The 24,446-nt window shown below is 54.1% G+C and overlaps 14 protein-coding genes across 14 annotated transcripts; 7 read left to right on the plus strand and 7 right to left on the minus strand.

Annotated features, from left to right (window-relative positions):
- Positions 1 to 3: 3 nt before the first annotated feature.
- Positions 4 to 1,814, minus strand: BAUCODRAFT_61838 (uncharacterized protein; the record flags this gene model as incomplete). Its single annotated transcript, XM_007674109.1, has 2 exons — positions 4 to 1,444; positions 1,507 to 1,814. The coding sequence occupies 2 exons, from the start codon at positions 1,812 to 1,814 to the stop codon at positions 4 to 6; spliced, it is 1,749 nt and encodes a 582-aa protein (XP_007672299.1).
- A 228-nt stretch (positions 1,815 to 2,042) lies between these two features.
- On the minus strand, positions 2,043 to 2,732 carry BAUCODRAFT_29513 (uncharacterized protein). Its single transcript, XM_007674110.1, has one exon. It carries the CDS (start codon positions 2,458 to 2,460, stop codon positions 2,260 to 2,262), a length of 201 nt encoding a protein of 66 aa, XP_007672300.1. The 5' UTR covers positions 2,461 to 2,732; the 3' UTR covers positions 2,043 to 2,259.
- Positions 2,733 to 2,892: 160 nt separating this feature from the next.
- Positions 2,893 to 3,594, minus strand: BAUCODRAFT_21065 (uncharacterized protein; the record flags this gene model as incomplete). The annotated part of the gene is made up of 4 exons (XM_007674111.1): positions 2,893 to 3,039; positions 3,101 to 3,244; positions 3,304 to 3,465; positions 3,508 to 3,594. The coding sequence occupies 4 exons, from the start codon at positions 3,592 to 3,594 to the stop codon at positions 2,893 to 2,895; spliced, it is 540 nt and encodes a 179-aa protein (XP_007672301.1).
- A 131-nt stretch (positions 3,595 to 3,725) lies between these two features.
- Positions 3,726 to 4,249, minus strand: BAUCODRAFT_196796 (uncharacterized protein). The gene has a single exon (XM_007674112.1). It carries the CDS (start codon positions 4,233 to 4,235, stop codon positions 3,798 to 3,800), a length of 438 nt encoding a protein of 145 aa, XP_007672302.1. The 5' UTR covers positions 4,236 to 4,249; the 3' UTR covers positions 3,726 to 3,797.
- A 1,056-nt stretch (positions 4,250 to 5,305) lies between these two features.
- On the plus strand, positions 5,306 to 7,951 carry BAUCODRAFT_29516 (glycosyltransferase family 2 protein; the record flags this gene model as incomplete). Its single annotated transcript, XM_007674113.1, has 5 exons — positions 5,306 to 5,369; positions 5,433 to 6,079; positions 6,165 to 6,464; positions 6,527 to 6,890; positions 6,955 to 7,951. Coding segments are annotated over 5 exons (1,950 nt in total), but the record flags the coding sequence as incomplete, so codon positions are not given.
- Positions 7,952 to 8,363: 412 nt separating this feature from the next.
- BAUCODRAFT_144685 (uncharacterized protein) lies at positions 8,364 to 9,678 on the minus strand (the record flags this gene model as incomplete). The annotated part of the gene is made up of 2 exons (XM_007674114.1): positions 8,364 to 8,625; positions 8,684 to 9,678. The coding sequence occupies 2 exons, from the start codon at positions 9,676 to 9,678 to the stop codon at positions 8,364 to 8,366; spliced, it is 1,257 nt and encodes a 418-aa protein (XP_007672304.1).
- A 270-nt stretch (positions 9,679 to 9,948) lies between these two features.
- Positions 9,949 to 10,906, plus strand: BAUCODRAFT_196841 (uncharacterized protein). Its single transcript, XM_007674115.1, has one exon. It carries the CDS (start codon positions 10,134 to 10,136, stop codon positions 10,860 to 10,862), a length of 729 nt encoding a protein of 242 aa, XP_007672305.1. The 5' UTR covers positions 9,949 to 10,133; the 3' UTR covers positions 10,863 to 10,906.
- A 43-nt stretch (positions 10,907 to 10,949) lies between these two features.
- On the minus strand, positions 10,950 to 11,738 carry BAUCODRAFT_144687 (uncharacterized protein; the record flags this gene model as incomplete). The annotated part of the gene is made up of 1 exon (XM_007674116.1): positions 10,950 to 11,738. The coding sequence occupies one exon, from the start codon at positions 11,736 to 11,738 to the stop codon at positions 10,950 to 10,952; it is 789 nt and encodes a 262-aa protein (XP_007672306.1).
- A 793-nt stretch (positions 11,739 to 12,531) lies between these two features.
- Positions 12,532 to 14,240, plus strand: BAUCODRAFT_60950 (uncharacterized protein; the record flags this gene model as incomplete). The annotated part of the gene is made up of 5 exons (XM_007674117.1): positions 12,532 to 12,868; positions 13,199 to 13,290; positions 13,346 to 13,476; positions 13,550 to 13,682; positions 14,085 to 14,240. Coding segments are annotated over 5 exons (849 nt in total), but the record flags the coding sequence as incomplete, so codon positions are not given.
- Positions 14,241 to 15,247: 1,007 nt separating this feature from the next.
- BAUCODRAFT_197011 (uncharacterized protein) lies at positions 15,248 to 16,052 on the plus strand. The gene is made up of 2 exons (XM_007674118.1): positions 15,248 to 15,266; positions 15,372 to 16,052. The coding sequence occupies exon 2, from the start codon at positions 15,397 to 15,399 to the stop codon at positions 15,937 to 15,939; it is 543 nt and encodes a 180-aa protein (XP_007672308.1). The 5' UTR covers positions 15,248 to 15,266; positions 15,372 to 15,396; the 3' UTR covers positions 15,940 to 16,052.
- BAUCODRAFT_197012 (uncharacterized protein) lies at positions 16,053 to 19,505 on the plus strand. Its single transcript, XM_007674119.1, has 2 exons — positions 16,053 to 16,459; positions 16,508 to 19,505. The coding sequence occupies exons 1-2, from the start codon at positions 16,165 to 16,167 to the stop codon at positions 19,201 to 19,203; spliced, it is 2,991 nt and encodes a 996-aa protein (XP_007672309.1). The 5' UTR covers positions 16,053 to 16,164; the 3' UTR covers positions 19,204 to 19,505.
- A 9-nt stretch (positions 19,506 to 19,514) lies between these two features.
- BAUCODRAFT_100872 (uncharacterized protein) lies at positions 19,515 to 20,991 on the minus strand (the record flags this gene model as incomplete). Its single annotated transcript, XM_007674120.1, has 2 exons — positions 20,465 to 20,991; positions 19,515 to 20,392 (listed from the first exon to the last, which is right to left on the minus strand). Exons 1-2 carry the CDS (start codon positions 20,934 to 20,936, stop codon positions 19,515 to 19,517), a joined length of 1,350 nt encoding a protein of 449 aa, XP_007672310.1. The 5' UTR covers positions 20,937 to 20,991.
- Positions 20,992 to 22,300: 1,309 nt separating this feature from the next.
- Positions 22,301 to 22,741, plus strand: BAUCODRAFT_197186 (uncharacterized protein). Its single transcript, XM_007674121.1, has one exon. It carries the CDS (start codon positions 22,397 to 22,399, stop codon positions 22,628 to 22,630), a length of 234 nt encoding a protein of 77 aa, XP_007672311.1. The 5' UTR covers positions 22,301 to 22,396; the 3' UTR covers positions 22,631 to 22,741.
- A 139-nt stretch (positions 22,742 to 22,880) lies between these two features.
- BAUCODRAFT_61818 (uncharacterized protein) lies at positions 22,881 to 23,731 on the plus strand (the record flags this gene model as incomplete). Its single annotated transcript, XM_007674122.1, has 2 exons — positions 22,881 to 23,383; positions 23,500 to 23,731. The coding sequence occupies 2 exons, from the start codon at positions 22,881 to 22,883 to the stop codon at positions 23,729 to 23,731; spliced, it is 735 nt and encodes a 244-aa protein (XP_007672312.1).
- Positions 23,732 to 24,446: the final 715 nt, after the last annotated feature.

Genomic DNA, 24,446 nt, shown 5'->3' on the forward strand with positions numbered 1-24,446 from the left:
TCTTTAGCCATCTGCGATGTGGCCGACACCGATGACGCACCAATAAGCGAGCTCCTTTCGCACTTTCTCGCCTTCTGCGGCTCGCCTCTCGTGTTTCCGCCCGGCGGATGCAGACGCATCAGTGTCCTCTACAGCATCCCACTGAGCTCGCACAAAGATTGGTATCTCAAGCACGTCTTTGTCCTCGGTCAGCTCTTCGGCCAACATTTCGTCGTCACTTTTCGGCACGATTGATGGTGGCGGTTTCAGCGCGCCCGGCACAACCTCGAGGATTATGGAAGTGCTGTTGCGTGAGCGGGTCCAAATCTTGCCTGCTTCTGGTTGTCGGTCCGCTTCGTCAGTTGACTTGCCAGTCAGTGACGCCATTGCCGCTTGTCGGCCGCCATCATCAGTAGCCACGGAGGTTGTGCTTGAAGAAAGTGCTTCATCCCAGACGTCGCCGGCAGGCCCCACGGTGAAAGACGGACAGAGGATGGTGACACGTGACGAAACCTTTCCTGGGGTGCTACTGGAAGTCGCGAGTGTGATCTTAACGGTCTCGAAGATAGGGTTGCGTACTGTCAACAAGTATTGCTGCATGATATTAGGCTGGAGCGGCGACATCTCGGCTTCGTTCGGCCGTAGCCGAAAAGCCGGGTTTGGTGTCGTAGACGAAGCATTGAGTGGACGAAGAAGGAGGCGTGGAACGTAGTTGGATGCTAATAGACGGATCTTGTAGCGCAGGTTCGGGATTTTGGGTTCAGGTCGCGAGAGGAACTGCCGGCAGACAGAGCAACGTTTGCCCTTCCGTATACGTAGCGGCGTGGCCACAGGCCAGAGTTCATTTGTCTGGATGGCTTGGTGATTCAATGGGCCAGAGAAGCGTTGCTCATGAGTCGGTGTGTCCTGCCAGTCCACGGCTTGTAGTCTGCGCACCGTCTCCTCGTCTACTGCCGAACTGTCAAGGCTATGCACTTGCAGGCCCTCCTTGTCGGTCCGAGCTTCGCGCATAGGCTGCGGCTTTTCGCGCGCTTTCTTCAGTGCGTTCACCGACAAGCCGCCGTACAAGCTCATGATCTTGGCCAAGTTTGCCGGCGAACTGTACGGGCTGCTGGAGTAAGTGTTCGACGCGTCTCCAGACTCAGCGAGCTGTTCCTTGTAAAAAGCCATAAGATTCTCGTACCCATCAACCTGGTCGGCGCCGTGTGCCGTCGACACCGCTTTGTCCTCTGGCTTCCTCCGTCGTTGCTCCTTCCGTTTCTTGGCTAACTGCTCCGTGATCTTTGTCGGCTTGCTGAATTCGATGGTCTGGTCTAGCGAAGACCACTCGCAGTAGCCACATTGCAATATGTACCTACCTTGCTCCGTCTCGTTCGGGTTCAGGTGGGTTTCTGACGGCCGAGGCAATGCAGCTACAGTGAGTGCGGACGTGCATATTGGGCAATCGTAGCAGTTCCTGGCACACCTACGAAGCCGGTCAGATACATATCCAAGCCTTCGACTCCACACATTGTAGCCGCACCCTACCTGTTGCCATCATTCTTCACCTGACTACTCGGCACCTCAAACATGCATGACGGACAGTACCAGTTGAGGATCTCTTCGGTGTAGCATCGTGGACAGCGTATGCAGTCGCACTCGTTACAGAAGAGCAAGTGATCAAGCGGATACAGGGCGTAGTTCGCACGAGGGTCATGGGAATTGAAGGTGCTGTCTTCATCCGCTTGAGCATCCGCGGGCGCTGCAGAGGCGCGTTTGGCATGGACTGCTAGGGTGGTAGAGCTTAGGCTGGAGCACGGACAGACATATAGTGCATAAGGAGGTGCCGCAGCCATTGTGGGATCATTGCGCTCGTCGTCGTAGGTACCCACTGAGCTTAGGCTTATACATTCAAGTCAAAGAATGTCCATTGTGTCGGTGCTAGAAGTGGTATGGCCGAGGGCAGCCTAACCGAATTTGGAATTTATGCTTCGGAATGCTCCGTTTGTTTAGCGCAAGCGGCTTGCCGCTGGAAGCATTCGTGGAGCCTTTCGGGAATAACATCACTAGCGAACTATATCATGGTCGACCGAGAGACGCTCTAGTGTCACTTCAACGACATGCAGCATGCAGATTCTACTGCAGACAAGACTAGACTTACTACTAACGACCATGCTTTCAATGACGGTCACTCGATGCCGGTCACGCACAGATGGAGCTGACCAACCGGACCTAAAGTTCCGTTTCGCCGCGCACACCGGACGCTCTATCAACAATCATGCGCCCCTAATCTAGCCTCCCTTACTGAAGGGCGCGGAGGGATTTCGCGGACAGCACGTCTGAAGGATTACACACAATGGTGGCAGAGGAGAGGAGAACGTTGAGACTTGACATGGATGGGGTGGACGGCACGCCATCCATGAACTTTCTTCCATCGACCGTCCTGTAATGACCGCATGTCGAAGATCTCGCTTGACGTTTGGACTGTGCATACCCTGGCATGGGGAACCAGCAGTTGTCGAGACAGTGCACTGTCCCGGTGAAGCTCTTTTCGTTCGGTCTGTATCGGACAAGAACAGTCTCTCAATTTTAAGCGTCCCCCGCCTGGGCTAGTTCCCATGCTCGTAAATCCCCTCGCTAAGTCACTGCATTCGCTTGACTTGTATGGGCTATCACTGGGCCTGCGAAGAGTGCCGATTTATACAGCAGAGTGAGGCGTGGTGTACGGCTCACGATCAACAAGTGCGCGTGAAGCAGTGAGCATGAGACAGACAACTTTCAAGAGTCTATCTGGAGCGGACTCTCAGACGCAGTAGAATGTGGAAGCGTAAGACCACTGATGATAACAAGGCCATCACTCTCTTGCAGGATCCTATGCAGCAGATGCACAAAGAACTGTCTAAGTGTGGGCGCGTTTCGCTTACGCTACCATGATCATTCCAACGATGTGAAAGACGATCCGGTAAGGTCTACCACAGCCGCACCCGCATCGTCGGCCAGATTTGCGACACCATTGCCGACATTATCCTCAAGGTTCTCGGTACCGGTACCCTCGTCGTCGAGGAGGTTGGTAAGGCCGTTCTGGAAGCGACATGTCAGAGCCTTTACACTACCGTTGATACACCAACCTAGGAGAACTCACCTCAACCTGAGCTGAACGCTTGCTGACGAGGTCGTCTAGGGCCTCACCCGCATCGTCGGCTACGTTCGCGAAACCATTGCCGAGATCGTCCTCGAGGTTCTCGGTTCCGGCGCCCTCGTCGTCAAGGAAGTTGGTAATACCGTTCTGTAAATGACATGTTAGAAGCTATAGTGTCGTCTCCAAGCCAGCCTAGGAAGACTGACCCCAATCTGAGCGAAACGCTTACTGACAAGGTCGACAACGGCCTCACCCAAGTCGTCGGCTACGTTCGCAACACCATTGCCGATGTTGTTCTCAAAGTTCTCGGTGCCGGTACCCTCGTCGTCAAGGAGGTTGGTAATACCGCTCTGACAGACTTTCTTAGCCTATGTATTCCTCTATCGTTACATTGGTGACGGTAGGCTCACCTGAATCTGAGCAGAGCGGCGGGAGTGGAGTGCTGGCAGGGCGACAGCGCTTGCAACCAGCGAGACGAGCATGATCTTGAAGTGCATCTTGGCGGCGGTGGTGGTATGTTTGGGGTGAGGAAGTGTTTCAGGCGAGGACAGGCTTGAATAATGAGATTGCGATGCAGAAATTGGAGTATAACGGGATTCCTCTTGCTTTTATTGATACGTATCGACGCGGGAAGAAGTACCTGTTCTGCGATTCGGCGTTAAGGTATGTGACAGGTTTGAGCATACATGCTGGTGATACTTCAATGACCGGTGCTTCGGTTCAATAGTGCCACAGCAGTCATACGTGTAGCACAAGCACGAGCATTGGCCAACACTAACATCTGAAGATCCCGTTGGGGAGCTGGCCGGAGAGACCTTGCTAACAGCGTTGATAAACGGCCTTGTTTGGATCGACGGTGTTGCAGCGACAAGCTAGTTGAAAACGCCATAGAGACATCCCTTTCTGGTACCCTGAAGCGGCTATGATGTCGATCGTACGGTCTGTCGGTCAGGCCCTTTAACCGAAGAGTACCGCTCGGTCTCCTCGGCTGCATGCTTAGCCATTGATGTTCTGCTATACCTTCAGCTGAGACACTGCGCTCACTGGGCTTTGGACGTGGTTTTAAGTGTCTCGCCAGCAGGAAGAAGTTTGGGGTCAGGCTACGAGTGGCTCGGAATCTTAGTCCTTGCCATATCATTGATTATACGATGCTCTACGGCGGTTGCTGAACCCTCCCCTGTGCCTACATATCGATCCCGAAAGGAGCCGCACAGTGCCGAGGGTGCGTCGGTCCGCTTCCGGCTCTTCGGATAAGGTTCGTTCCGTAGGCACTTGGAACCGGGTGCGTCGATCATTGCGACCCGTGTAACCTAATGAGAACGCTCGGCTGTACTTCACGTTTTTTTAGATCCATAAGCGCAATCGCCAGGCTCGCAGCAACCATACTTCCTGGCCTCGACACGACCTTCACTTCCGTCCTTGGCACTGTAAGCACTCGGCACCATTCCTGCTGCTCTGCGAATTTGGCATCGAAAGCTCCGTCGTTTATCGCATAGTAACATGGAACGGTCTGCTTTCGGTTAGGGGCCTACTAAGACTTGATCTTGTAGGTGCTAAGCAACCACCCAAGCCACGGGCTTGACGATCATACATTCAACGGGTAAAGTAGCGCTGCTTGGCTGGCAGACTCCACGCCGATCACACAAGATAACACAATGGGAACTAGTAGGGAAAGAGGACAACGCCCACGCCCCTGACCTTGGTTAGATGCGTCGTGCATCTCACCGCTCAGCGACTGGAATGGAGCCATGTCCACCAATGACCATACAGATCATGACAGCCGCTTGAGCATGACTGGACAGGAATCCGCAGCCCCAAGATTTGTAGCTATGGTCATGGATCAGAAGAAAAGCTAGTGTCCTAGACGGGGTGGGGCAGAGGAGTACTTCCGTGTGCTACCCAATAGCTCAACGCAAACGCGGATGGTATGTGTCTTATGCTCAGGAATCAGGATGTGCAGTGCTTCACAGTTGTGGCGGCAATGGTTTAACTTCGCTCTTGCTTGCAAGCCGAAGGGTGCCAGCTCATCGCCAGACACGAGTACCTTCGCCAGATATGGCGATGATCAAGTCTGTCCTTTGGGCTCTGATGCCGCCTACAGCGTTCTTCAGTCTTGCCTCTCTTCTCACCTACTTGGGCTTCCGCCTGTACTACCTTCTAACGTTTGCTCATGGCCCGCACCAAGGACAAGTTGAGAACAACGATAATGTTATCCACCTCCGCACCATCGCGGTCCCATGGATCTTTCTCGCGCTAGAGTTCTTTATCTTGCGTAGATCAACTCTACACCTGTGTCTCCAGGACATTCTTTGAGCAGCTAACAACAACTCAACAGTTCCCAATGCGATTCCCTATCTCCTGCGTACACTTGCGGTGAGACCCGCCTATCGAGCAAGGCAATATCTAGACGGCGATAACGTTCCCAATGTCGACCTTCTCGTCACCGCCTGCAATGAAGACGTCGACGTCGTCATGGACACTGTTAGAGCGGCTTGCGTGCTCGATTATCCTCGCGACAAGTACCGGATCTTCGTGTGTGACGACGGCATGTCTGAGACGCTCAAGACTGCCGTTGATACTCACGCCGCGGGAAATTCACAGCTACACTACACTGCGCGTGTCAAGGGCCCAATCAAGGACTACAAAGCTGGCAATCTCAATCACGGTCTGCGCTACTCCGGATTTTTGCATCCCTTAATGCTCCGCTCATTAGTAAGCCACAATATGTCGGCTGCCCATCTACGAGACCAGAGTACGCGCCTATCAGAAGATTCATCGTGCGCGACGAAAAGCGGACAAAGTACCCCGAGCAGCCATAGTACGATTACGAACACGCATGTTCCTAGCCACGACTGGACAGTATCTTGGGGTGAGTATGTGGCCGGTTTGGATGCCGACATGATACCGGAGCCTGGGTGGTTACGTACCTTACTGCCACACATTCATGATGACCCTGAATGCGCTATGGTGTGCCCTCCTCAGGTAAGGGAACCCGTGCAAATGAAGGCTACGGTCTGCACCAGACAATGAGCTCGCGCCCGTCCACTTGGCTGACGGCTGATGGCAGACCTTTTACGACATTCCTCTCAACGATCCTCTGTTACAGACCATGTCCCACTTCGCTGGAATCACTGAAGTTGTCAACGACGCCCTTGGTCACGCAGACTGCTTAGGATCTGGTTACATTATGCGACGGACAGCTCTTGAGAGCATTGGAGGGTTCCCCACCGAATCCCTATCGGAGGACGTGTGTTGCTCGGCCACTTTGCTCGGTGCCGGCTGGCGGACAGCCTTCGTACCCGAAGCTGTGCAATACGGCTCTGTCCCAGACTCGTTGCTCGGGCACATTAAGCAGCGCACACGCTGGGTGGGTGGTATACTGATCTGTATACAGATTCTGAGACGTGCTGACTGACATTGCCTTGACAGTGGGTCGGACACATTCAGACTGCTATGCTATTCAGACTGCGTTTGTACGGTGCTAGAGCAAAGCATCTTAGCTTTCGACAACGCCTGGCCGGCCTGGCATTCGACTTACGGCAATTGGTTCAGGTTCCGCTTGCTCTTTCCTACATCATCCTGCCCTTCGCATTGCTCTCTGGGAGTCCGATGGTCTTCTGGGTCACGGGACCCCAGCTTAAGACCCTTATTCGTCTGGTGTCAGTCTGGACTGCATCTCACTGGATCCATAATGGGATAATTGGTGCCATAGCAGGAGTTGGCAACAACTTCACAGCCTACGATATTCGCGTGGCGTCTTATGATTCCGAGATGGAGCAGTGGTTGAGTCCGTGTGAGTATCTGACGCGAGTATTGCTTGCCACAATTTGCGAGGACGCAGCACTGACTACCCTTAGACTATCTGGTTGCGTTCATGCGTTCGTTTGTACTTCCAAAGGCCCTCGGTGGCGCAGCCACGAGTTTCAAGGCCTCTGGCAGCATCTCCAGCAATCTCCACGAGCGCGACCCGGAGAATCGCGCACCTCTACTTCGCCGCCTTCGAGTCACTCTCTTTTCCTACCACGCCGCCGTGCATGCCCTGTTCGTGCTCGCATGCATTACAGGCGTAGCCCTGAACGTTGCTCGCGCAAGTAGCATCGCATATATCCCGAATCTGTGGGACACGAAGATATTGCATACCACGGTGCAACGCCTAACTTTCCTGATCACCCGCGTGGGCTGGCCTCCTCTCTTCTGGCTGCAATATGTCGTATCGGCTCTGACGCCCATAACCTACGCTATCTGGCCACCACTTCAACCGGATCGCGAGTCGCTGCTTAACCGCGACGAGAAGACGCTGGTCGCATACCCGAAACCTAGCGCGAGAATGGCGCAAAAGACGATCTCTGGTGCCTGGCGGTACGGAAGGGCTGTGTTTGCAATATCATACACGCTTGTCCTGTTCGTTGCTAATGAGATGGTGGTGTTGTAGCAATTACCATGCGTTACCAAGAGACAGGATGTGTTATCTGCTCTCTGCCACTTGGTTCCGCTGAGTATGTCCTATTGGATCATAATAGCGGTACCATTGCACAAGATATGCCACAGAGCAAACAGCATCGAGCTAAGAGAGATCTGTCGAATCAGCCGTCCTACTATATTACAGGGCCAGCATGTCGCCAACATCCTGATCGTGCACTTCGCATAGCACTATCGTTTCTTTCCGATAGCCACAAACACTCATGTATTGTCCCTGCCAGGACGGAGAGGGCTGGATTCTTGCGGATAGCACAATTGCTTCACCGGAGCTCAAAGCTTGTGCTTGATGGACGTTTCCACTATGAGATGTGTTTACCTGTGAAGGTAGGTCGAGCTCAACTGCACAAGCCATCAAGGCCTGGCCGCAGATAAAGACTGGGTTTTCTAGCCATGGGTGCTTGTGCGACTCCTCCTGTTGTTCATCCTGCAAAACTATGAACGATCTGTGATCGCGACGATCGAGTATGTATTAGGAGCATAGATTCCAGGGGAATAAGTGAAGTATGCTGACTCGTCTGCGTGGCCGACCCACAGCAAGTATGCAAACAAGGTCTGCACTTTCGCACTAGGGGGGTAATCCTTCCGCGCGATGGCGAAGTATGCAATCATCACAGTTCTGCTGATTCGTGCGGCATGGTATTGGCGATGGTGGCGTACTGTAATATCGTACTGTAATTGTGAGGCCGATTAGCAATCCTGCAAGTCTCGCTTAATGGCCTCGAAATCGTGGCACTAGTTTCGTAAAGCGACTAAGTGATGAGCTTGCGCGCGGTTGCTCGTTGTTGTATCAACCTTCATCGGCGCCAAGGGCAACGCCCCGTTTTCCGCGCTTACGCAGAAAGGTAAGCGTCGGTGGTCGAATGATGTCGTTGAACAGGCCAGTCCCGTAGACAAGGAATGCGAACCCCAATACTTGAAGCCACTTGAAGCTCTCCCAGCCCAAGCCTAGGCTGACAAGCCAAATGAAAAGCGTGCGACACGTATCGATGGTGCTCCGTGAAGTGGCAGAGATCTGACGCGTGACCGAAAGACCGAAGTAGTTGAAACCGCTGCCAGAATACGTCAGCAAGGCAATGCCACATAACTCACACCCTCCAGCGAGCTTACCCGATGGAAACCATAATGAGCAGGGAAGTTACAGCAATAGCACGGTTGTTGTAAACTTCACGAAAGCCGTTGGCGGCATCAAAGTAGCCTCCCCTACCTGCAGGTGTCCGTCCAATTGCGCCGTGCAGTATGCCCATGCCGACAAGGGTCACCAGGAAGCCGAAGACGCCTTCCCATCCAACTACTTGCATAGGTTCCATAGAGTACTTCTCCATTATGCTCTCCTCAAGCACGAATTGCGTTGCGGTGAATATCTGTGCGCCAGCAATCATTAGCACGCCGAGCACAGTCTCAGCTGCGGTATGCGCCTCAAGCGCTGATACGGCATCCCGCGCAATGTGCAAAGCAGAGCGCATGAGTATTGCTGCTCCTGAGTTAGGTTCTGTGTCTCCTGGCAGTCTTGGGGCGCCGTCCTTCTTCTCCAGCGCGCCAGCCAACCCAACAATAGCAACGCCAAGCACCACGATGAACAAACTTGCCCATTTCCAGCCGTTGAGGTAACGCTTGAGGAAGATGACGCTAAAGAGCCCCACGAACAGAACAAGGGCGCCGCGCGTCATCTGGTATATTGAGGCCGCAACGAACAGTAATCCCACGTTCATCAGTGTAGTCCCAAGGATGTCGCAGATTGCGGGCAATGCAAGCAGTGATACCTTCCAGCCGCGCAAAGGTCTGCGTTCGACATGCGCAACTTCGCCGTCAACCAGAGGCTTTGCGACTACGTTCGTTGGGTCCACCAGTGTCTGCGAAGAGGTGAGGTCTCCATCCTCCTCTGCCTCTGCCAGGCCTTCCTCACTGTCTCGGGCCGCTACCGGTTCGTACTGTATATCCTCCGCTGATGCAGTGTTCGTGGCTTTGCGCACACGCCGAACAAGGTAGCCGAGCAGGACAATGAGCCAGCATCCAGATTCGCCAACGAACATCTGCAGAGTCTGGATGACGGGTTGTTCGAACGTCTTTGGGTGCTTACTCTCACAATCGGCAACACATTGCATGTCTGGGGTCGGTAAAGTTAGCTAGCGTCATATCCTAGCCTCTGTGCTCTATCACCTTGATACTTAGTCAACAGCGTGTTGCATACACCCGTGAGCAGCATCATGGCTACCAGCAGCGGAACTACTGCTCGATTTGCCATGCTGACTGTGTATGTCCGCCCGTAATCAGATTGAGCTGAAGAGGTTAGGGCCTCTATGGGCGCGCAATTGAGGCTGGGTCGGATTCAGAAGCCCTGATAACAGAGAAGGCCTTCGAGCGTGATTGACGGCTGGTTCCGGAGACAAAGCCGTGGCTATTGGCCCCAAATTTGGGGCTGCCTTGGGAGACGACCTTCTTCGACTTGCCATAGTACATCACCATGAACCTCGCAGGATCTTGCCTATGACTGTTCCCATTGTGTTAGACCACGCAGCGGCGATATTCATGGCTGCACAAATTGCACACAGGTGTGATCATGGAAACGGCGCGCGAGCCCACGCCATCGTCGGCGGCGGCTGAGCGCACATTCGCCCTGCCTGAGCTGCTTGAACACATCCTCCTGTATCTGCTTGATGACCTCGTCGAGATCGTCTACGGTACCGATCCCCGGTCTGCCTTGTACGAAGATGCAGCACACATCCTTTCTCGCCTTCTTCGTTGCTCGCTAGTCAATACGATCTGGCGCCACTGCATCCTGCACTCGAAGCGCCTTCAACGCTCACTCTACCTCGTCCCGCTCGCGAAGACAACACGGTCTTGGGAACGCCATGTTTCAGACTCTGAGATTCTCCACGACCCGAATCCAAGTCGATTCTTCCCAACTCTAAATCCAGTTATCGTCACTACGTTCAGGAACTACCATTTCCGCTTCTGGCGCCTTAGCTATGGTGATAGCGGCATCAAGCCTTGTGCTTTCCTCATCATTGAGCGACGAGACATGCCTGACGTAGAGAGCCGTGCCGCTACTCATCAGGGCCGCACGATATCCGGAATGCTGTTGTCGCAGCCACCTTGCATGGCGATGGAGGCGACCATCTGGGACGAGAGAGACGAGACCAAGGATTACGTTGGCCGTACAATACTTCTGCGGGACGCATCCATTCATCAGCAGGATGGCCTGACGATCGGTTATGTGCACAAGAGGGTCGCAAAGATGTTCGACGACCATCCAGACGTCACTGCCATCAAGCTGACAACACTGTGAGCTCTCTGCATGCACACTGGTTTTGGCTTGACAACCACACAAGACGCGTACGTCGCAGACCCTGGATCTTATGTATCTACAAGGACCTCAAGTCACAAATTCTATAAGAATCACCCCGTCTCCGACCTTTTCGTGGATGTCAAGCTGTGGTACCCGCTCGGGAGGGCACCGGAGGGTGAGCTTCAGGCACATTCCAGGCCGCTCACCGTCCAGCTTCTCTATCTGGATACCAGAGTCGATGAGCCCTCCTGGAGTGCCAACCGGAAACCCATTCTTCTCACGCTCTGAGCTGTCGATTATCGCTGGGAAGGTCAACCGCACCCGATCACGTTCCTGCTCAATCAGGTTGACAGTCACACAAGCCATACCGGTCGCTCCACACGGATGCAATGTATTTGTGTCAGTCAGAGGCACTCGTAGCTCTCTTGGCGTAAGATCGTGACACCAGAATGGCACTTCTCCGCGCTCAACGTGTTCTGGAAATGTCACCTGCCATTTGAGCTGCACTCCGTCCGGTCTCTGCCGGCCGCCCGCGGCTGGCTCAGCATACGTGATACCAGTGTTTCGTTGTCTCAGACGTTCTGCCATGGCCACGTAATCGAATGGAACTGGGGATGTGATAGCGAAATCGATCACGCCGTAAGGCTTATCCCACCAATGGCCTTTGCGTCTCGCAGGATCGTCGTCAATAAATGCGATGAGTTCCAGATATGTCCCATCTTTGAAGAGCACCAAGCGGTTCTCCGTCTTGTTGTCCGTGTGACGGCCTCCTTCGCTAAGGACGAAGTTGTCGGTTACCCACCGCGGTGGATTGGACAAATAGGCGTAAGGTACAAGGACAATAACATGGTCTAGCTGCACATGTCTACTGGCCATGACAGTGAGAGTATCGATCCTTCATTGTTCTCTAGAATTCAGTTCATACCTCACCTGACACCATCTCTGTGCAACTTTGGTGATTACGCATTTCTGTCTAGACTTGATTGGTTTAGTGGCGGTCTAGCGCGTCTTCTTCAGCGCAGAGCCTCCCCCTCTTCCACTGTATTGCGAGCACCCCAGTACCCTTTCACATCAATAGGCATGATGCTTTCTGGGATCGTACACCGTGGGCACGCAGCTTGCATGATGACAGCGAGTCAGGAGGCTTTGTCATATGTCTGCCGATGCGAAGTGTTCGGTGCATGGCGTCCAGAGCGCGTCTGTTATGACTGCTGTGCTTGGGAAGCGAGATTCGCGACATCTTCTCACGGTTCTTCACTCTCGCTTAGCTGTCAAGACTTGCTTTTGTCAAGACGGAGATCACTCCTGTAGCGTCCACGTCTCAGCTACACTGCAAGCGACATAATTACTTACGGAAATTGCTCGCATGATTGTCATTGCAATCCGTGCATATTGTAGCTTGCCGTCCCAAACCGTAGTCGGCAACGGTGTGCTACGAACGATGCAGTTACGACTGACGATGCACGTTCCCGTGAGCTGAAGCAGGCAACCGCGAGCCAGTAATGCGCGTCTTCCTTTGACGCATTCACATTTGGCGTATCCCTTTACATCGAGCTGTCTAAGACTCCCTTGCTCCCAAACCTCTCAAAGGCATACCAAGCACATCACGTCGACGGCATACATGAGCTCGTTGATTGGAATATACCAACGACAGCAGACACACTCAGCAATGGAACCGCTGCCACCGCCACCAACACTGCCACCCGCACCACGCTCCTGCGGGATCTGTACGGACTCAGCACATCCCGATGACCTGGTCAAGCCGTGCAGACAATGTTCCACGGACTATTGTAGAGACTGCCTGGTGGAGATGTTCAACGGGGCTGCCAACGATAGCACTCGCATGCCGCCGCGGTGCTGCACGTTTCTCCAGATTCACACGTCGTTTCTTTCGGATGAGGACGCTATCCGTTATAGGAAGAGGTTTGAGGAGTGGGTGACCGTCAACAAGGTATATTGCCCGTCACCGACTTGCTCCACATTCATTCCAGAGGGACTGCTTCCGAGTGAGACTGCGGGAGAGGTCATGACTCTGCCCTCAGTCTTAACCGGCATTTTCGACAAGGTCTTAAAAGACCCATCTGCACGCTTTTTTAAGGCTGATGTCGACACAACTCAACTTCCCGGCTACCGAACCATGATCTCCAAACCAATGCACCTTGGCATCATCCGCACGAACATCGATGACGGGAAGTATGGGACAGCACAAGCATTCATGGACGACATACGGCTCATTGTGGCCAACGCTAAGACCTACAACGGCCATGCGCACCCTATCGCCACGACAGCTGAGACGCTCTTTCAAAGATGCCTTGCCGAGCTCTCTGCGGCGACAGATCGCCTGGTCTCGTTGAGCAATAGCCGGAGAAGCATCGAACACTTCCTGTGTCCAGCATGTCATATCGGCGTCTGTGTGAAATGCAAACAAGTAATCGAAATTCGTCACCACATCGAAGTAAGCCAGAGGCTGATCCTAGAGGCAGGTCGAGCACGGTACGACGCCTTGCGACACTTCAGTAAGCGACCATGAGATGGCCATGCTTGAGCAGTTTCGCTACAAGCGCTGTCCACTCTGCAAACACGCCGTCAAGAAAATGTTCGGTTGCTCGCACATGTACGTAACTGAAGGGTATATCCGCTCCCTGCTGGCTAAGACATCGCTAAGTGCTTCATCCTTCTTGTTGTAGGCAATGCGTTTGCGGGGCGCACTGGTGCTATTACTGCCAGAAGAGCATCCATGAGTGTGACGGTAGCTGTCCAGACCGGGAGGATAGCGAGAACGAGGAGGGTGAGGATGACGACGATGACGGTGACGAGTCTGTATCCATGGGAGACGGTGATCCTGGTAACGAACCGCATGGAGCCAAGAACATCAATGAGACCGCAAGTGGCGGAACCAGTCTCGCTGAAGCCAATATACCAGGCTACACCACAAGCGTAGACGAAGCGCTGCGTTTTCTGAATGTCGAACAGAATCTGGAAGACATCGACCCAGCCGTCGTCGGCATCGCGCTTAAGCTCGCGAAAGAAGAACATCCCGGCGAGCAGACCGAGAAAGCCATTGCTACTATTGAGCGAGCATTGGCGGCTAGGAACGACCCAATGGCATACTCTCGACCCAGCGTGATATCGAACGGCTTGGCTGCACCGAATCCGCATCGCCACACAACTGAGCAAGGGATCATGCTCATGAGACAGCCTACTATGCCCACGCCGAGCCAGGTGCCGTCACTGCTTACCACCATGGTCAATCTCGACGGCGGCGGCGCTCGACGATGGGCAGACAGTGACTATGATTTCGGCGAAGAGCCCGAAGAAGTGTCGCATATACAGATCTGGTCTTGCCGACATTCGTTCAGGTCCTACAAAGCCGCGGACGACATGTACAATCATGGCGATCTTTTGAAGATGGAGTGCAACAAATGTTTCGTTCATGTGCGGCCGGCACAGCATGCTCTGCGAGCAGTTCCGAAGAAGCGCAAGCATCAGGAGAAGTGCAATGTTAACTCGTCGCATACCCTCCCGCCGCTTTCAATGACAACCGCAGTACAAGATCATATCGGCGCAAGCACGATGGCTGACATTGTCAACTACGCTGAGCCAAATGAAGACCTTGATTGGACTAAAGTCATCGACGTGTGGGAACGAAAACGCTTGCAGAGCATCATCAATGGGCGGAAGTCTCGTGAGCGAAGGCTCCATGCTGGAGGGTACAGCGGAAGCGGTGGCGACTATCCTGGTGCCGCTGGTGTTGGCACCCAAGCCATTCCTAGAACGCCGGCGGCAGTCTTAGCCCTCCTCTCCCACGAATCCTACGTCGCGAAGCCTGTAGGAGAGCCGTGGGAGTGTCGGTCTTGTCGGCTGTTGGTGTGTAAGGCTTGCCGCGACAAGTTGAACAAGGCGTGAAAAACGTTAGAGCTTCATGCTGACGTCGAGATCGGCTTCGGTACTGATGCACGGGAGCGGGCCTAGCACACAGCGGGTGTCTTGATTCGGGATACCTTGATGTATGTACACACAGTAGTAGCTCTGTGAATGTCGTCCAAACATACACTATGCGGTCGAGACTCGCTTACTCTCAGGAGGTTTGGCTAGGGTGCCGCAGTCTGTCTACCGATTCTCAGGGGGTCAATATATCGATTGAGCTGGCCTTACGACATTCTGTCTTGATTACGTCGTCCTTTTAACTCCGTCAGCGTTGTTTGGCCTTCGGAGTAAGACGCTGCGCATCGGCCGAAGCCTCAAATAGGCCGGCAGCGATAGCGCCTCCAACGGCACCTTCCCACTGAGGTCGGGCCAAGCAATTGTGGCTTCTAGATCTACATGCTTAGCGCTGCGCATGGCTGCCAAAGCGAAGGCCCACCCTCAACGACGAACAACAACCAGATGAACCTTGTGCCTCCGGTATGTGCTGTATTTCACCCACGTGCAGCAGACGTAACACCGTCGCCACGCGAATGTAGTCGGCCTATGAGGTCTCGGACTTACTCGAGTTTGCGATCATCCCAGCGCCGACCATCTCGGCCTAACACGCATGGAGATTAGGCGTCCTAGTTCCGAGAGCGGAGAATGCAAGGCCCGAAAAAGGCTATGGCCCAGGGTAGCATCTCTTGGGCCTCTTGTTATGCGGCGTGATCGCATTCAACGCAATGCTTACGATACTCCACCAGTCGTGCATGCAAGGGGCGTCTCGAGCAGAAGAGAGCGCTTTTCACGGAGTCAGCTGCGTGCTGGCAGTGCCTTAGTACATAGTACGCATGCCCGTACGCCTCTCCGACAGCTCACTCTACGCCACGACGCCGCCGCCGCGGGAGTTTGGCGTACGGAGGACGGAGGACGGAGCCTTGTCCTGAAAGGTGACGTGCTTGGCCTGCGACACTTGGCCGATGTGGGGGAATCGAAGTGTACTGCCATTCGCGGGCGTTACGGTATCTTCTCCCTCAGCGTGCGAGTCACATTTGCGAGGTGGATTGAATTTCGTCTTCCACCAATTGCCGGTTCCCCGGATAAATGGTTGCTAAGCACCAAGGCTGCAGAGCATAACGCCGCTGGTATTACTGGATCAGGGCTACTGTAAGGGCCAAACGTCGTACCGCAGGCGGCCATTGCATCGACAGTCCAAGACCGCCAAGTGTGTCTTGGAGAGCGGCGCATCCCATTCCATAGCGCAGCGTGCATATCAAGGATTTGGATGAAGTGGAGCGAAGAGGGGGTGGACGTCTTCATGCACAGATTCTCGCATGGTTTTACGACTGCTTGAGGCCCTGCTATCGACCCGCCTGTACTGGGCCAACACTCTGTCATGTCTACCTTCGCTACCACCATGGAGCACGCTTCGCCCGAGGAGTATGATGATCGCATCAGCGAGGAGGACGGCTCTGGAGAGGATGACTTGGAGTTCAAGCGCGAGCCGGGGACAAGTCTATCTCTCCCTACATCGACCTTGGATGCGGCAGGCAAGCATGCGTCGGCCGGTAAATCAGCCACGCACCTGCAGAAGCGTCGTCGGGTGACAAGGGCATGCGATGAGTGTAGACGGAAGAAGATCAAATGCGACGGCAAGCAGCCATGTACCCACTGCACCGTCTACAGCTATGGTCCGTGTACTATGCAGACAGCTTCGCCAACGTACTGACAACTATTAGAATGCACATACGACCAACCTTCTAATCGAAGGCGCAACCCTGCGCCCCAGTACATCGAGAACTTGGAGCACCGGGTACATCGTGCTGAGACACTACTGCATATTTTGATCCCAAACCTCGATCTCAACGACCCAGGTATCGAGGCTGCGGTCGCACAAGGATGGATACCGGGTGCGCCTGGTCGCGGCAATCCGCACGCAATACGCTCACGCCCTAAGCCGCAGACCCAGGTCAATGGCACCGACGTGCCGGAAGAACAGCAGAATAAGTCGGACACCAATCTCGAGTCCATGGTGCGAGCAGTCGCGCAGATGGACGTGGATGAGCAAGGTCATTGGGACTATCATGGGCACTCGTCAGGGTTGAGCTTCGTCAGAAGGATGAGGGAGCAGCTAGGCGACCTGATGGGCCCGGATACGCCAGCTACACCGTTCGTCAAGACCCGGCCTATTTCGCAGGTGCTTGACTCACCCAAATCGATGGGGGAGTCACCGTCGGCGGAAACTTCGCCAGGTGGTGGACTGGATCTCCCACAGAAAGAGTACGCTCGCGAAGTGTGCAGTGCCGCAGTTGACGATGCAGCGGTGCTACTCCGCTTCTTACACAAGCCATCCTTCTGGCAATCCTTTGACCGCCTGTACAGCACACCTCCCGACCAATACTCGAACGAAGACAACAAGTTTCTTCCGCTGCTGCATACCGCCCTGGCATTGGGCCACCTGTTCCGCAAACCTGGAGAAGCTGGACTGGACCAGCAAGGCTATGAGAACGCCATACAAGGCGGCTTCGCACACTTCAAGACTGCTCGACAAATGATGGACATAGCGGACTGCAGGGACCTCACATCCATTCAAGCAGTATTGTTCATGATCCTATTCTTACAATCGTCCGCAAAGCTTTCTCAATGCTACGCCTACGTTGGTGTAGCATTGCGATCTGCGCTACGCATGGGTCTGCATCGCGCCTATGCTGGGAACTTCAACCCGGTCGAAGCTGAGACGAGGAAGCGTGTCTTCTGGGTGGTACGAAAGATGGACATCTACGTCGGCGCAATGCTTGGCTTGCCGCAGACACTGAGCGAGGACGACATTGACCAGGACTTTCCGCTCGAGGTCGACGACGAGTACATCACAGAAGGCGGCGTACACCCAATGCCCGAAGGCGTAGTGTCGTTGATGACAGCTTTCAACGCCCATACACGGCTTGTGCAAATACTATCGAAGATCGTGCGCAAAGTCTATCCTATCAAACTTCAGCAAGGCTCGCCTGACAAGTCTTACTCTGTCCCATTTTCAGTGGTCCGCGACATCGAGAGCGATCTCGAACAATGGAAGAACAGTCTGCCGCCGATACTGAGCCCTTGTCAAGCGCCGGAGCGCTACACTAGGATTCAGCAGCTGCTGCGCTTGGCGTACGCCCATGCCCAGGTACTACTGTACAGGCCGTTCCTGCATTTCGTGGCAATGGAGAAGCGCTCAAAGCCGATTGATCAACGAGCATACGCCTGTGCAGCCTCCTACGTCAATGTCTCGCGCAACATAATCCACATCGCCACGCAGATGAAGCAAAAGGGTCTGCTGAATGGCGCATTCTGGTTCATTATGTATACAACCTTCTTCGCCATCTTATCGCTCGTCTATTTCGCTGCGGAGAACCCGGACAATGCTACAACGCAGGCTGTGATGAAGGATGCGCTCGAAGGAAGGCAGATTCTCGCGTCTCTTGCGAGGCGAAGCATGGCCGCGGATCGATGCACGGCGACGCTGAACGGTGTTTTCCAAAAGCTTCCCGACTGGATGCGCGAGGGCCGGCAAAACCCGACCGTCTCGAGAAAGCGGCAGTTTGAGCACAGTCCGCAACCACAGCAGCCTCCTCCACCGCAGTCATCTCGAAGTCATCCCAACATCTCGGTCGTCGGAACAGAGACACAAGGCGGTCCGGGCCAGACAAGGAGATCCAGCACATTCCCAAAACATGGTGCGCAGGTAGCCATGAGTACCTCGCCATCTTCGACGCTGGACCCGTCGTGGGCGCAATCTGGAGCCTCGTCGTTCGGACCACAAACCCCAAACAGTGCCGGTTTCGACCAGAACTTCTTCGGTGGATGGGGCGCACAGAACGCGTCCGGTAGTGTGAACAACAACATGCAGCAATACTCGTTACCGCCCAGCTTCTCCAACCCTGCTCTCCCTGATCTCTCGGCCATGATGTTTCCGGCCGCGGACGAGCCATTCGGCTACCCGAATCAGCCACTCACGACATTCGAACACAACCAGCAAATGGCAAGAGCGAACACCTTCCCAAGCGCACAAACCTGGAACGGGGTGGATGGCGCAAGCCCGGTCGTTCCACCTCCGTCAAGAGGACGTGAAGACAATCTCGAGGCGCAGTTCTTTGCCTTGCCTCCTTATATCGAGCACAAGCGCCAGCAGCAGCACGAGCATCAACAGCAACAACAGCAACAACAACAACAACCACCAAATACGTTTTCCCAACAGACGAACATGGGATTCCCAAATAGTGCCCTCGGATTCAACAGTGGGCAAGCCATGAATGCGCAGGGCGGGATGCAACTGCCCTCCGACACCAATTGGATGTCGCAACAGAATAATGTCGGCAACATCAACATCCAAGATATCTTCGGTGGCGCAGAATGGAATTCTATGTTTATGAACCCGGGTTTTACGAATCAGTAGTGCATCATGCAGGCACCATAGTTCCACACGACAAGGCACAATGCTGTCGAGAGATGGCGAACAGGTTGGAGGATACAACGCGGCGTTCTTTGTAGTACACGAGATACCCAACGGCATGCGATATGGTTGGCTTCACTCTTCAAACACAGTGGTCGGACCATGGAGTCGCAGCTGAACATTCTCATGATACCTAAGCCCGACCACTTTACAGTCCAATGTTCCTGCCTCACAGCTGCTTGTCGTCTGCCACTCAGATGGCGCGCTTTGTAGAATGCTAACGGACACGATGCGCTACGGCGTGCGTAATATTGTCAGGAGTTTGACGATAGCGGCGTCAGCAGGTGTCGGTCTCGCTCCTTATAACGACACTGCGCCGCGCCGCAGAGGCATACTTTGTCAAGGTTCCTCCAATACGTGTCGCTGTAATCTACAGTGACTTCATCCCCAGCTTCAATGCCCTTGCTGACGAGCACTATTCGTTGGGTGCCGCGCCATTGAAAGCGCTCGTACTGGCTGTTCGGTTCACAGGAGTGGTTCACAAACCGTGTATAGTTGCCTTGCCGCCCCTGCCAGATCTGGTATGTTGCTCTATTAGTCTGACCAATCATGACATCCATGTTCGAGAGGCCGCTTGTGATCTCGCCGACGAACTCGCCGACAGCCGCTCCAGCTTCGATTGGGCAGCATGCGACCAGTCCGTTGTTCTTTGCCGGTGTTCTGAACACCTGCACGGGCGGAGCACCAGCCTTCGTGCTGCCGTATAAACTCGGGAAGCAATTGCAATGATTTGACCTCGCATCGTCTGATTGGTGCTCTCCGCAGGATGGGCATACATTCGTTCCTGTTGACGTGCCCGGGCTGACCACGCGAGGGTCGAATGACTCCCAAACGTCTGTGTTAACGACGCTTTCGTCGAGGTGGACATAGCTGAATGCCCGGTCCCACTGCCAGTAGGTCTCGGGCAGGGGCATGGCCTCATATCCATCTGCAGAGACACCGACCACCCAGTCATGGGGATGACCATCGTACCTTCTCTCGGTCGGTCCGTCCACTATTCCAAGCAGTTGCCGCCACTGCGGGTGCAAGGTGTCTGCTGCGATCTCGAATCTATGCCGAAGCTTACGCAAAACGCTGAATGTATTTTCATCGAAGGAGACCCGATATTTGCAGAAACGGTACAGTCCAGTGCCTAAATGTGCAACCATACCCGTCAGCGGTGTCTTCGAAAGCGACTAAGGCTTGTAGCCAGGCATTGACGTACCCGCAAAGACTAGAGCTACCCAGCCAGCGACATTCTTTATGTCGAGATAGCTGCGCCAGATACCCATCTTGTTTCGCAGCTCCTTTTCTGACCATTTGAAGTTCACACAGGCTTCCGCGATTGTTGCCTTTCTGGCCTTCTCTCGGGAGATCGCCAGAACAAGCTCTGCAACCCGACCGTCAAAACATTCGACCCAGTGTGCCTGCACAATGACTTCGAGAGACCGGCATGTACGGCTTGTCTGGCTGACCTTACGGGCAAGAATGCTCATCCGACCGAAAAGCCTTTGTGCGGCGGTCTCGTCGCATTGCTGCAGGACAGGCTCACCGGTGGTCTCCGTGAGAAGCTTCGGCTGTCCACTTGGCTCGATTATTCGCCACTGTTCAATGACTTCGATCGGATCTATACTGATTCCGGAGTACAAAGACTCCCACACCCCAGTGAGAAACTTGTTGAGACTAGAGGGCTGCATTGTCGGATTATCCGTTGGACGCTTTTTGCGCTGCGGAACGATATCATGGCTGCCTTGGACGGAAGACGCACCGCTCTTATCGGCAGACGGTTGACGTGACAGCGAGCAATCTACCGGCACCAGTGACAACTTTCTTCGCTTCGAAGGCTGCACACTACCAAGCTGCGTCCCTAGCCCAGCTTGGAGATCTGAGTGCAATGTAATGGGTAACGGTAAGAGTCTGGGTTCTTTAGCCTGGCATCTCTGCGAGAGTTGTGGGCCGAGCGACTGTAGGGGTGGAGCTAGTGATATGTTCTTGCCATTGACCTTGAGAGTTGCGACCCGTAGACGTTTGGGAGGGATGCCTAGTGACCCATGACTAGACAAGCTGCATTCCAGTTGCAAGGTCTCGCAACTGACCGACGTACCGCTTTGCAGCAGTTCCGCTATCACTTCGGGCAAAGATTGCATAATTTGATTGGCAATCTTACAGGCTGTTGAGTGGAGATACAGCGCATCCTCCGCGTCCAAATGGTTGCCGTGATCCATTTACTACTGTTGATGGTAGGGTACAATTACCTTAAACACGGCGGGCAGATCCTACTTGGCCCATTTACCAATACTCAGAACGACAGGTATACAGGCGACGATATTGCGAAACTGATCTGTACACCCAAGCAAACGGCGAACTTGACGTGCCGATCAGTCTAAGGATTGAAGAGTAGGAAGTAGCCAGTGAGTGGCGCACAGGCCGCAATCACGTGGCCGACGACATTTCTAACAACGGGCCCAATTGCGCTGCTAGGTCCAGCATCAATCAGGGCGCGCAGCCAAGCCCATGTCTCGAACATCGGGTAGCACGGACTTTTCGCTGCTGAGAGGGACTGCTCACCTCTCTTTAGAATGTTTCCATACGGATCTCAGTTGCCCTCCCCACGTAGGCTTCGTCTTACTCGCTCGATGATCGCTCACCTGCAAGGGAACTTGTGGTCCGCTCGTCGGAATGTACGCTAGATCGTGTGCTCGAGCAGTTTCATGCATCACCTGCAGCAGTGTATTTGGATGCGCTATCAATTACGGACACTTTCACAACCCTTGACCGCATATGCTAGCGACGCAAGACTGACAAGCTCCAAGATCCGGCCAACATACCGTATGGCCGCACTTCGAGGTGATGTTGGTTCCTCGCACTGTACACGTAGTCTGCACTCGGGTAGAATGCTCGCTAGTTCCATCAGAATGCGGCGGCTGCAGTGGCAGGGCCACCAGAGCGGTTCGGATAACGAACATACCGAACTGTACAACCGGTTCCTGGGCTGCTGACAGACGCCAGAGATGTCCTGTTGGAAGGCTTCACGACCTTTTTATACGGAGGATGTGGAGCTAACACACCCCTTGCTTCGCACAAGTTCATCATCGCCAATCAGATAAGGTTACAATCGACCAAGCCAATCGAGAGCTTTGAATTGTACATACTCGGCATGTCAGGATGTGCGCGTTCTCTACGCACTCTGTCTGAGCCGCATGACCACATTGCGGCCTACGGAGACTCGCTGTTACCCCATTCTGGCCTCTTTGCGTCTGCATGCATCGGTGAGTCCGAGATGGTCTACTGGTTCCAGAGCGTATCATCTCGCACCCCATACAAGCACTACAAGGATGACCGTGTCGTGTTAAGAAGGGAGGTTCAACTTCCGCACAGCCGCCGTCAGTGAATATGACAGATCACACTGAAACATAGAGACTCTGCTCTTGGCGATTCTACGAATGACTACGATGTCTTCGACATACGCCAGCCACGATTCGGCTGTTGACCTAACCTACTGGCCACATGTACCGCCGACAACAACCTACCTGGGCATCGATCCGACTTGCTGCGACAATACAGATGAGTCGACATCATTACAGAAAGTGTTTCTCAGCCCACCTACCCAGTTATGCACAGAGTACATGATCGATGCGTGTATGGACGGGCCACTACCTGTACCCACGTCTACGGAGCCAACGCCACAGCGGCAGACACCGTGCGACTTCGACCCACAATATGTTGCGTTAAAGCGCCTCGATTTGGGGTTACAGGTGCGGCAAAAACAACAATCAAGACTTTGCGTCACATCATCACCTCCAACTTCCAAGAGTGCGGAGCACCTAGCACAAACTATCGAGTCTGTGATCGCCCGACGTTCCACGTCCAACAGATATGGAGCAGGACCAGTGTGGCCACTTCCAGTGTGGCCACTTCCAGTGTGGCCACTTCCAGGGTCTGTTAGTTACAACGGTTTCAACGATTGTCAAGCAGTCACCGTGTCGTTACCATTGTTCCCTCTGCTTCCAGTGTTTCGTACGAACCCACCGGCAAAGACACCGAATGTGCGCTCACAGAACGCTCGATCAGAACAAGACTTCTATACAGCCGCCTGGATTTGTGGTGAAGGCTCGTATCGCGCGGGATGGTGCGGCTGGTGCTCGTCTTGGCACAGACTGAAAGACTCTGCGTATTGGGTCTGCGTTGCTGAAGAAGATATCGTCGACTCCAAGCTGATCCTGCTTGGCAGTATCATCTGCATTACACTCATGGCATTAGTTGCGCGACTCGCCGCCCCTTTGCGCTTCCTGAAGCGTTGCGGTGTACGCTGGGCTCGAAGGACTGGGAAGCCTTCTGCGGCGTCTGTAAACGGTGGATGTCCATTGGCAAAGGTACTCGTGCCCGAGCGACGTACTTCAGGCATGCTTACAAGTGTCATGGCGGGCCCGGGCGGCAACCGCGGGCGAAGTCTGCTCGTCTGCTTTACGGCGCGTCCGCCGACGCTGCCTGAAAGCACGCATGCCTCCTCGACAGTTTCCTGGTCTTTGTCGGAGGATCCGAGTGTCGTACACCTCTCATGGGGACAGGCCGCTCTTCGGCCATTGTGATAGCGTTCATGCCACCAGCGAAGGCGTTTTTCCGGTCATGCTTGTTACCGGGCTGTTCTTATGACTCTTGCGACGAGTGGTGGCCACATATTGATTGCGGACATTGCCGCTGCTGTCATGACGGACATTTCGAAAACTTCCAACCCTAACCTGAACTTCAACAATGGTCACGTGAGATAGTTCACGGCAGTCACCAGTTTGAATTGCCGAAAACGCCGCGGTCTATGAGACTATGGGTTTGTGGGGAGCTGTGGGGGTGAACCTTCGAGCTCATCTTCGCCCCGTCGCCTTCGGCACTTCATTCATACGAGATAACTGCGACGAGTATTGGAACGTGACCAATTCAAGTCGATCGACGACGGCACCACCAGCCGCCGCATGTTCATAACTCGGCAGCAGCACAAGATTCGGCGTTGTGCAGATGCAAGCCACCTCGTAGCCTGGGCCTGGCAAGTCACTGTTGGAAGTGGCATTCCAACTGCCGCATCTGCAGTCTGCTCTAGACGTATGACTTGAGTTCCGTAAAGCACTTATCACGAGTTAGCTCCGTCGGCATTTCGCGTTTGATTGACTGATCACGATAAAAAGGTAAGCTCGGCGCTCCGGTCTACACCTTCG

Source organism: Baudoinia panamericana (genome assembly GCF_000338955.1).
Source record: "Baudoinia panamericana UAMH 10762 unplaced genomic scaffold BAUCOscaffold_1, whole genome shotgun sequence".
In the NCBI taxonomy this organism is placed as follows: Eukaryota; Fungi; Ascomycota; class Dothideomycetes; order Mycosphaerellales; family Teratosphaeriaceae; genus Baudoinia; species Baudoinia panamericana.

Coding starts and splice junctions, on each gene's coding strand:
- BAUCODRAFT_29513 (XM_007674110.1), bottom strand. CDS start 2,460: ATGCCAGGGTATGCACAGTCCAAACGTCAAGCGAGATCTTCGACATGC.
- BAUCODRAFT_196796 (XM_007674112.1), bottom strand. CDS start 4,235: ATGATATGGCAAGGACTAAGATTCCGAGCCACTCGTAGCCTGACCCCA.
- BAUCODRAFT_196841 (XM_007674115.1), top strand. CDS start 10,134: ATGGAAACGGCGCGCGAGCCCACGCCATCGTCGGCGGCGGCTGAGCGC.
- BAUCODRAFT_197011 (XM_007674118.1), top strand. CDS start 15,397: ATGGAGATTAGGCGTCCTAGTTCCGAGAGCGGAGAATGCAAGGCCCGA.
- BAUCODRAFT_197012 (XM_007674119.1), top strand. CDS start 16,165: ATGTCTACCTTCGCTACCACCATGGAGCACGCTTCGCCCGAGGAGTAT. Junction 16,460..16,507: donor CTGCACCGTCTACAGCTATG/GTCCGTGTACTA, acceptor GACAACTATTAG/AATGCACATACGACCAACCT.
- BAUCODRAFT_197186 (XM_007674121.1), top strand. CDS start 22,397: ATGTCAGGATGTGCGCGTTCTCTACGCACTCTGTCTGAGCCGCATGAC.